Below are 10817 nucleotides of genomic sequence, written 5' to 3' on the forward strand. Positions count from 1 at the left end.
GAAATTGTGAATTGTTGGGATCAACATTCAATGCACTACAAAGAGAACGATTTTTGCCATCACCATCGCAAACTGACGCAACCACATTATAACCTGCATTGAAAACTGTTCCTAAAATATCCTCAAAGATTCTTTTCAAATGAATAGCAGTAAAACCCGTTTTAGCTACAAAATAATAACAAATCACCTGCTTCCACCTTTCATTTATACCTCTCAAGCCGAAAACAAGCGTTCCTTTTGCTTCTCTAGCTAATCTTCCATGTTTACCCATATCAACATAACCACAAACTACATCTCTTCTTGGTAAATATGTGAAACCTGGTTTGATATCAGTTTCATCAAAGCTGATGACACAATACTTATCAGACTCAGCTAGCTTGGTAGCATGACGTCGGAGAGTTAATTCAGTATCTTTCGAGATACCAGTCACAGAAAAATCATCGGAGCTAAATCTATCAATGGTACGGAAAGACGGAAGAGCAAAAATAGGCTGAATCATCCTAAAAGCCTGCTTGGACTGATGGTATATTTTGTTCGCTAGCTTCTTTGTTTGATAACTGTGCCTGCGACCATGAGGTCGCTTTGTAAAATTCAAAACACAACTATCAAATAGAGTGTATGAATCTTCATCCATGTATTTTTTTAATTTACTTCTATGAGTGAAAATGAAACTAGGATCAGGGTCAGTCCTCAATTTCAGCAGTTGATTTTCAAGTCTTTTGACTTTTGCTCTCAAGCTTACCAACTCATTTGCCTTGGTTACCTTCGCCCGCTCAACAATCCTGAATGGGATCCGCTTTGGAATGGCTCCATTTACCAACTTTCTCATATTTCCGGCCTGGTATATAGAAGATGCTGGGAAATGGCAACCACAGACAAGTTTGGACTTCAAATTATTGGAGTCAAATTCCCTGGGTAAACCATTCCGAATACTGTCCAGCCATCGTTCACGCAATTCTACTTTTGTCGGAAAATGGAAAAGTCCAACTTTATCATTCGTGCTGGTTTTGCACCCGATAATGACACAGCGTTTTACCACTGTTAATAATAAAGTTAATTTAATTGTAATATAATGATTAATAATAAAAATTGTACCCATTGTTGATTAATTTAATTTCTAATAAAAATACTAAATTAAATTGACCGCCTAAAATGCATTGAAAATTTTTCTAAGTTACAATATTGTAAAGTTTTTCCCTTGGGAATTGAATAAAAATCTAATAAAATAGTTTAATATATTAAATTAATCAAAATTTCGGCCAAAATACTCAAAAAAACGATCAAAAAAGAACCCTTACTTGTAATTTTGCCGAAAAAATACCCAGAAAGAAAAGAAAGAGCCAATAGAAAGAGAAAAAGAAAGAGCCAAAAGTAACAACAAAATAATAATAATAAATGCACTGTAAATACTACTACTAGCGCTTGGGGTGGGCATTGTCCCTTACTATCCTCAAAACCTCTCAATTGCTGTATCTTATGCTTTAATCTTTGTTAACAAAATTAACAAAAAAATTTACAAAAGTGCATTTCAATTCTCACAGATGGAGCCAACATTTAATGCCACTTTTAGAGCTTCTCTTTGGGTTAGGTTGGTGTTTTAAACAAAAGTATTGATAGCAGCTACTCTGATTTCCAACTTTTCTGAACAATACGTTTTAATCTTGTGATAGTTTTTACACCTTTTCAATCACTCTGTAACTGGTGGTAGTGCAATAAAAGAAAAAAGGAAAGAAAATAATTTGGAATATAGACCAGAACACGCTTCATCGTCATCATTATCGTCACTGTCAACATTTTTTTACATCATATCAACACCATTTTGATCATCTGTTGAAACCAAAGAAAACAAAAGGATGAAACCAGCTCGTCGCACAAGTTCTGAAGTGAATAGACTTCAGAGAAACATTAACTATCTGGAGAGACAACCTTTATTACGACCAATAAGCAATAATCAACCTAACAACAACTCAACTTTTAATAGCAACAGTGTTAACTTGAGCAGATCGGTTGAAAAAGGACTCCCTAGTGATAATAAAATTTCTTCAGAGCTAATTGTACCAACCATAGGTCGAAAAGGTCATCTCAGTGAAAGTTCTGATTCCTGTGATAATGTGACTTTACCTTTAAATCATTCTCAAAAATGGATCCTACTTTGTTTGTGTTTAGTCGATTTCTCGGCTTTTGCCTCTATGTCCATCATCGCACCCTTCTTCCCATACGAGCTGTATCTCCGTGGTCAAACAACTTATGTTGCTGGTCTCGTTTTCTCAATCTATTCATTAACAGTGGTGATTTCTTCAGTCTTTTTTGGCCCACTTTCAGCCCATATTGGGCCCAAATTTATGTTATTAACGGGTATTACTGTCGCCGGAATAGCCAATATTATCTTTGGTCTCCTAGATTACATTTCAAATGATACAACTTTCATTGCGCTGTGTTTCATAGTCCGGATCGTTGAAGCGGTTGGTGCAGCTTCTTTTAACACTGCCAGCTTGGTTTATGTATTTGAGATATTTCCTGATCATGTCAGCTATGCGTTTTCCATGACAGAAACATTTACCACTCTTGGAACCACATTAGGTCCTGCAATCGGTGGCTTACTGTACAGTTGGGGAGGCTATGGTTTACCCTTCTACGTTCTTGGAACTTTTGCATTCATTACGATACCTTTATGTGTTTCAAAGTTACCAAGAATTAGTAGTAAGTTATATTATTATCTTGGTTAGAAATCCTTAAAATAATGAAAGTTGTTCTCGATCTGGTCATATGGTCTGTGTCCATTTCTAGGATAAACTAGATCACTTTAAGAATGAGTTTTTGAAGCTTATCAATGCGAATAGTCAAACACAGCAGCTAGGATTGAATCTCTAATCTCTAAATTTAAACCCGAGATTAGATTTTTTCGTTGAATTTAGATTTCGTTCGTTTTTATCATAAATCATCTGAATCACCATAAGATTAAATCAGGAAACCTTGTAAAAGCCTCTGCATTTTTCAAAATTATTTCAATGATCTGTTTTCATTTGTTTACATCGCATTAGAATGTTATCAAATTATGTTTTTGTCATGTAACTGCATTTATCTGTTGATTTCTAATCTAGTTCTCAATTAGACCAAAATTTTCTCTCTAGGATTCGTCTGAAATCAATCACATTGATTGCTTTATCAGTAAATTGATTGCTTTTTAATTTTGAGTAGACATCTCCCTGACTGCTAAAACAATGATCAGGTACAATTTTTGATTGCGCTATCAAATTTGTACAATTTTTTCTACTGAATGTATGTGAGATTTTACAGCATGCTTTTCAATTTATCAGATGTATCTGATTAGAGAATAATCAACCTATTTAACATAAGATTTCTCGTGTTTTCTGACACTTATTGGTGTTTGTTTGGGCAAATTATGGTTTGCCTAAATTTTTGTGAAAACAGATGAAAGTGGAGATACTCCATATGTTTGTTGCCTTAATTGATTGGTTTGAGTTACTAATAGATACATTATCAGTAAAGGAAAATTTTGAATCATTTAACTAGTACATTTGATAATATTGATTGACTGACTAATGCACCGTAATATCGTTAAAATTCTAGGTAAAATTTAATCATATTATCGATAAACTTTCTTTTTCAAATTTAGCATGAATCAAGCTATATTCAAACTGATTTATCTGATCCTAAAATGAAATAATTAAATTTTCTTTTCTCTCTTGATATTTTACAGAAGCCCGACGAAATATGACATCAAGTGCAAGCTATTGGCAGCTATTAAAGATACCCAAAGTAGCAATGATTTGCTTGATTGTATTGGTCTTAGCTCAAAGTTTAAGCTTCCTGGATCCAACTTTGGAGCCATTTTACCGCTCAATTGGTTTAGATGTTAACTACGCTTCCCTTGCCTTTTTCATCATGTCAGGAACTGTTTGCATTTTCCTGCCCTTCTTCAGCAAACTGGTTGAACGAGTAGAGAATGAATTTCTTTTCATGTTCTTAGGTTTGACAATAAATGCTGCTGGCTTGATTCTCCTTGGTCCATCCGATATCCTTAATTTAAGTCCATCTCTAGGTTTATCATTAACTTCGCTGGTCGTAGTCGCATTAGGTTACGCTCTTGCTTTTTTACCAACTTTTGAAAATATCCTATCCATTGCTATTTCTCGTGGAATGGAAGATAATTTAGCTACTTATGGAACCGTTTCTGGTCTTTGGAGTACCATGTTTGCCTTGGGGTATGTAAAGTTGTAGGATAACATTTTAATTTCCTGATGAAAATTGGTAATAATTAACATATTTCAATTTTAGGGAAGCAACGGGTCCTATTCTTGGTGGTTCATTAACTGATGTTGTTACCTTTTCTATGGTATCTTCATTTATGGCTTTATTTTCAGTTGTTATGGTGAGTTTAGCAATTTAATTAAAACGCTATTATGCACTTGTCTTGAAACAACAATAGTCATAATAGAAATCAATAGATTATCCAGGTTTTCCAGGTAAAAATGATAACTCATTCTCAGATAACTGAAAAAATATGTGCAAGAACCATTGTACTCAACTTTGTTGACAATCCTGGAACAATGAAAAATTTGAAAGTAAAACTTTCCAATCCAATCTATTGATTTCAATCGTAAAATTGTTTCAAACAATATGTTTTCAAATTGATTTAATTCCTTAAGTAATTAAATATCTAATTTACTGTTTTGTTCTTATTTTTTTTCTAGGCGATTGCTGCTGGCATTGCTATGACAATTCGTTCCAGTAAGAAATTATAATCAACTAATAACTGAGAATCATGATTCTATTTTCCAGAATTTGTAAATAGTAATACCAATGGACTGTATGATGATTGTATGAAATCCTATTTTTACAAATTTAATTAATTTATCGCCATAATTTTTCTCAAACCAACATTTCAATTAACAGTTTTTTTATTCAAGATACTGTATAACTTGTGCCTAAATCTATTCCTAATTGTTTTAAATCTTTTTCTACCTATGTTGTTGATTAGTTAAATGAAGTTGCGTTTTTGTTTGTAGCTTATTGCTATTTCAATGAATTCATAGACTAAATTTACATAGAAAAAAGGTTTAAAAAATTTATAAATAAATACATTTTTTAAAAGTAAATTCTCTTTTTCTTAGAAAAACATTGGAAATGTCATGAGTGAAAAATACGATCTTAATTGGAAGATAAAAAATTGGAAAAATTAGAAAAATTTTCATTAGAATCAATCTTGTTTTACATGATTAGATTCTTCATTTTTAGACTTTAATCCATCAATGTTATTATTATTCAGATTAGCGTTTTTTACTTCTGATTTAATCTTTGATTCCATTTGAGATTTCATTTCAGATTTCTTTGATTGAACCTTTCTTTGCCTCATCGAAGACGCAAGTAAATTGGATGTTGGAGCTTCAACCGTTAGATGTAATATTCCGCCAAGGATAGCACACATCACTAGAGATATGATTCCATAAATTAACTGAGGTGGAGAAAAAGAGCGATGAATGGTGTAATTAGTTGTTCAATTAATTGATTGATTACCTATCTTAATTTATCTATCAAATGTGTGTATAAAGGTGATCAAATTATATCATTATGCGCACATAATTGTGCCTACAGTTAAAAGATATGTTTGGTTTATTACCTGGTTATAAGTGGTAAAAACCAAAGGTTGGCGTTTTGTACCAAGATCATAAAACATGTACACAAATTGAATCAAGACAATCGATAGTGACATGTTTGATATTGGAGTGAAAAATTTCCAATCGAAAAATTTCCTGAGCCAAACTGAAAAAAGATGAAAAACAAAAATCAAGGTTAGATGAGACAACAGTGATAATGTAAATGACAACTGGTAAAAGCTTAATTCTCGATTGTTCTGACAATTAATATCATTTTTCAGAGCAAACGATTGTAATGATCCTAAACTAATTAGCAAAAAACAACCAGATTGCTAGACATGTAGACATATCAAACATGTGACAATCGCGTTGGATAAGTCTGCTGTCGTATTTTATCACAATTTGAATTTGTGACTTCTACTCTGTTTGTGGAGATAATCATCAAAAGCTTGCAAACCTCCAGAATCAAATGAAAAGGCATAAGTAGCCCATGCAAAACCAACTACAACCAGGATCCTATGGAAACCAATAAACAAAAGTTCACCAAGTCTTGAAACATTAGGATCAAATTTGATGACATAAGCAAAGTAAAGAGTAGATAGGCCCATAGTAACGCTCACAATCCATCCAATCGTGAAAATTTCCTACAAAATGAGTGAAAAATAATAGATTAAATTGTAAATATTGATTATCAAAAAACAGTTTGAACAATCAGATAGGGAAATGATTATTCTTTGGATAATTTATGTTTAATAATTTTCAAGATACTTTTGAGAAAGGCTCTTTTTTAATGGCAACTGCATAACCAGCTAAAACTCCCATGATATAGCTTTGAACATGCAGATGGAATGGGAAATAAAGATCAGAAATTCCATTGATTGTAGTTCTGAAACGAAAAAAATGAACAATTAATTTTGAGAAATTGAATTAGACCAGCTAAAGAATTTTTAGCTAATCGAGTTTATGTAATAATCTTACATGGTTACTTCTCTCATATCAATCAAAGGTCTGAGATTTCTCTGAGTTGCATCGTACATCATGTACAAACCAGAACCCAAAATGTACATAAAACACGTTAAAAGTCCGAGTTTAGGACGACGATGAAGTAAAACTATTGGTAAGTAGCTAATAGCGTACAATTGAAAATCGGAACTTAAATACCAAGTTGCAGGTGAACACTGAAAAAATAACGAGAAAAATTAGTAAAACCGCCGAAATCGCAATCAAATCTATTCAAATTCTAACCATATCAAAAATGTGTTGATAGTTATTTATATACAGCAAATTGCGCCACCAATGTTTAATGCAATTATCAGTCTGTTTGGTGGCCAATTCACGAAAAAGTGGTCCAGAACCAAGTCTAGGCCAAATAAATATCAATAAAATTGAGGCAATAACTGTTGGGGTCGTCCTGTGAATAAGGTAATAAGAAAATAATTAGAATCAAATGATTAAAATAAAAATCAATGATGAGTCAATTAATAATTGATCTAAGGTCCCCAATAAACTGATTGAATAACACCTTGAAAATTTTGCGGGATTCATATTGAGATTATTAAATTATTATAGTTATTATACTGTTAGTTCAAGGTTTTTATAACCAATAGTTACTGTTATTATTATAATTATTTTAGACATTGTAAAGACGTTGAAAGACAGTAAATGGAGAAAAGTTCGTGATGGATTTATCTTGGCAATGAAATTTCAGAAGTAGATTGACGTCAATTATAGCATTTAACAGATAACTACCGCTTCACCGAAAAATCAGGTAAACTGAGGTCAGAAAGATTTTGAGTTTTATAAAGCTTTGGTTAAATTAATAGGCAAGTTATGAATCTATTGATATCAACCTTGTTAGTATTTGAGTAATGTAAATAATGGGTAGATATCAAGATAGTCAAATTGAATTATCATTGGTGCTGGATAATATTCATGGAAATTTATTCCCTTAGATCAATATTTAAAGTTAATTAATCGCTTTGGTCTATAGCCAAGGATAAAAAATGAATTTGAAAATGCAAATGAAAACAATGAGCTTTGCATATGAAAATGAAATTAAAAATAAGGATAAATTATGGGTTAACATTAATTAGCCTGAGTTTTCTTGGCCTCCTCAACAATCAAGAATACTTGATTCTGAATTAAATAACTGGAAAAAGGAAATAATCTACTAAATTATCGATCATGTTCAAGTGAGTATATTGTCATTGAGTTCCAAATTGCTATTTGATGATAAAAAATGCAGGCTATTAAAGTTAAATAAAGAGATAAGAAATTGTAAAAACATTGGATCAATAAAGTCTGATTGTCTCGTTGAAACACGAATTGCTATTGATACATTGACTTCCAGGATTGCGATGCATGCGATTATTTGATTTAAAAAGTCAAATTCATCAACAGTACTTTAACCCTTCTTATTGAGTTGTGGACATTATTCACAATGTTTCACATCTCAACACTTGTTGATATTAGTACACTTCAAATTTTCTCAGATGAAATGGACAACATAATTTTCAATGACACTTGATGTTTTTTGAGTAAACCTCTTTACAGGTTATGAAACAGTGAGTTGTGATCATTGACTTTCATTGGTTTGGTGTTAAAAGTGGCATACCTTAAATAGCGAACAACAATGTACTGAATGAAAGAGAGTCGTCCTCGAGTTTTCTCCAGAACTTGATAACAGGTATACATGGTGAGAACTCCACTGTTGAGGAAAGAACATAGAAAAATGTTATGAAAAAACAAGTGAATCACAATTTTTAAAAAGAATAAAGGCGTTATTGGATGATAACCTTGCGGTTTGAGAGTAGCATGGAGAGGGAAACTGCTGTTTCGATTGGATATTGACCTTTATTGTTACCTAAAAACTTGACTTACCCAACAAAAATTATAATCTCAATGAAGAGAAGACAATTTGATGACAACTCACGAAGTATTGCAGAGTGTGATAGGTTGTAAGAATAGATTCCCACTGTGAAGTTTACAAAAGAAAAATTAATGAATGTCCAGTTTTTTGTCCAGCCTCAGTTTCAATTTGGACTTCTTAAGCCTGATTAATGATGCTTACTATACATTGGAGGTATTAAAGTGCCCATAATATACCAAATATGACCAGCAATTGAAAGTATGAGATAATAGACTTTGCCTCCGTTGATAAAGTTGAGTGTCAATTTGTCTGAGTTGTTGGTTTGCTTGACCAGACGCTCTATGTTTCGCAATGCGGAAAAATGAGATAACCATCCTTGATCGACGATCGTTCCAAGGATTGTTAATCCAATAAAGATTCCAATGATCGCACTGTAATAGAGTAGTGAATAAACAGAAAAATTGATTGTTAGATTATTATTAGGAAGAAAGAAGAAAGATTTATCAATGCTTTTCATGAAAATTTATATTTCAAGGCAAACCAAATTGGTATTGAATCACAACTGTACTGGTCTAATACATTGACAACTTCAAGATGATCAACATCTTCTGTTTACATGAAATCAAATTATTTAGGGATAAATAATGAGAAAATAAAATTGTATAGTTAAGTTGATTTCATCTTACAAGGCAATCTTTTCAATTGTTGAATAAGGTTTTTGGTAAACATCTTTGGTATCACAAAATGGTCCTAATTCAACTGTGAGGCCATTTCGATGAGCATCTGAAATGAAAATGGGAAAAATAAAAAATTAGAGTTTTTTTGACAACTGGTTGCAAGGGAGATTGAGTGACCATCAAGGATTAAACAGTTAACTGCTGAAAAAATCAGAGAAAATGAATAATTATTCAGCTTCTCCATTAAGGAATGCATTCTTGCTTTGAAGGCAACTAGAATAAGACATTGAGATGTGTTAAGACATAAATAAGTCTTTTCAAATCTCATCAGATTGTCTTGAATAAGTGCATGATTTATAATATTCATAAATAAATATGATAGGAAAGAGCTGATTTGCTGTGGTTATCGGATTTGAAAGATTGTGTGAAACAGTCTAGTATCTAAGAAAAATAATTTAATATGGAAATATTGAAGAGATAAACTGTCTAGATCTGTGATACACTTGATGAATTCAGTCATTAAAATTCATGGTTTAAGATTTGCATTATTTAAATATTAAAATCAATCTAGAGATCAAAATCTATGAAAAAATTGAGCTGTCAAAGAAACAATCGAGCTAATTAAGCATGCAGGTTGAATTAAGAAAACAATCTGATATATTCGTTCAATTGAAAGCTATATTGATGAGAAAATGACAAACAAAAGAAAGGTCAGAAATAAGGATTGAATTACAGGATGGGGTAGAAGGCAAGAAATCAACTTACGTTTGTTAATAGCTGAAGCTATTTGACTGGGTTCACATGTTGATGGAAGACAAACTCCGATTTGCGGCAAACTTAATTTCAATTGTTCTTCCGAATTTTTCAAAAATTCAATTAGAGTTCCATTAAAATTGCTTTGAGTTATATCACTATCCATGATTGGCGGAGTATGTAGCTTAGCAAGACAGTATTGACCATCAAATGTCACTGGTCCTGACTGGGTTTGTTCGTTGATAGACAAAGAAAGGCACTCATCGTAATTTCCTAAATCGACGATATAATAATTGAAAAAACCTCCGTTTCCATGACCAGAGGCGTCTAAAACTGTGAAAGATTTAAAAAAATGGATCAGAATGGAATAGAACTAAAAAAGCTGAGAAAAGAAATTTTGATTCGATTGTTATACTTACATTTCATTGCCCATATTGCATTGGCTTTGAGTCCTTCTTTTAATTTATCCAAACTCTGGACACATGGTTGAGTCAAATTGAGCTCAACATCGCTGACAATAGTTTCCAAGTAATCAACAATTAACTGGTTGTGTGGATAATAGATCGTTTTGAATGTTTGCAATGTCTTTTTTAGGTAACTTGAACTTGAATCATTATTAATCTCTGGTGATGACAAAGAGGTTGAAGTTGCAACCAACTGACTAAGAAGCAAGGTGAAGAAGAGGTTACTGTTAAGTAGATGATGAGACACCATGTTAGGAATTAACTTGATTAAGCTGCTAGATGGTTGATAATTGTGATCAACTGTTAACAGTTGATGATGCAGAATAAAATGTTTAAATAAAAGTGCAACTTTTTCCTTTCTCCATCTCTGTCTGTCTCTCTCTGTCTCTCCATCTCAATCTATCCAAAGAGTAAAGTAGGAAGAGACAGCAATTTG

At 32.3% G+C, this 10817-nt stretch overlaps 2 protein-coding genes across 2 annotated transcripts; one reads left to right on the forward strand and one right to left on the reverse strand.

Annotated features, from left to right (window-relative positions):
- The first annotated feature begins 1611 nt into the window (after window positions 1–1611).
- On the forward strand, window positions 1612–5120 carry LOC107363021 (MFS-type transporter SLC18B1). Its single transcript, XM_015930185.2, has 4 exons — window positions 1612–2700; window positions 3722–4226; window positions 4300–4393; window positions 4716–5120. Exons 1-4 carry the CDS (start codon window positions 1854–1856, stop codon window positions 4764–4766), a joined length of 1497 nt encoding a protein of 498 aa, XP_015785671.1. The 5' UTR covers window positions 1612–1853; the 3' UTR covers window positions 4767–5120.
- On the reverse strand, window positions 5064–10755 carry LOC149092898 (nose resistant to fluoxetine protein 6-like). The gene is made up of 12 exons (XM_089269965.1): window positions 10337–10755; window positions 9930–10250; window positions 9174–9270; window positions 8689–8918; window positions 8499–8592; window positions 8233–8325; window positions 6864–7029; window positions 6597–6796; window positions 6387–6504; window positions 6076–6262; window positions 5642–5784; window positions 5064–5476 (listed from the first exon to the last, which is right to left on the reverse strand). Exons 1-12 carry the CDS (start codon window positions 10629–10631, stop codon window positions 5222–5224), a joined length of 2199 nt encoding a protein of 732 aa, XP_089126091.1. The 5' UTR covers window positions 10632–10755; the 3' UTR covers window positions 5064–5221.
- Between the last annotated feature and the right edge of the window lie 62 nt (window positions 10756–10817).

This window comes from Tetranychus urticae, unplaced genomic scaffold, assembly GCF_039701765.1.
Source record: "Tetranychus urticae isolate SD_2017Ah unplaced genomic scaffold, NJAU_TeUrti_SD_1.0 Scaffold_4, whole genome shotgun sequence".
Taxonomy (NCBI): domain Eukaryota; kingdom Metazoa; phylum Arthropoda; class Arachnida; order Trombidiformes; family Tetranychidae; genus Tetranychus; species Tetranychus urticae.

Excerpts from the sequence above, each read along its gene's own strand:
- LOC107363021 (XM_015930185.2), top strand. The coding sequence starts at position 1,854 with ATGAAACCAGCTCGTCGCACAAGTTCTGAAGTGAATAGACTTCAGAGA. Across the intron at positions 2,701-3,721 it reads AAAGTTACCAAGAATTAGTA|AAGCCCGACGAAATATGACA; the intron begins GTAAGTTATATT and ends GATATTTTACAG. Across the intron at positions 4,227-4,299 it reads AGTACCATGTTTGCCTTGGG|GGAAGCAACGGGTCCTATTC; the intron begins GTATGTAAAGTT and ends TTTCAATTTTAG.
- LOC149092898 (XM_089269965.1), bottom strand. The coding sequence starts at position 10,631 with ATGGTGTCTCATCATCTACTTAACAGTAACCTCTTCTTCACCTTGCTT. Across the intron at positions 8,593-8,688 it reads TTTAATACCTCCAATGTATA|TGGGAATCTATTCTTACAAC; the intron begins GTAAGCATCATT and ends TAAACTTCACAG. Across the intron at positions 6,263-6,386 it reads AAAAAGAGCCTTTCTCAAAA|GAAATTTTCACGATTGGATG; the intron begins GTATCTTGAAAA and ends CTCATTTTGTAG.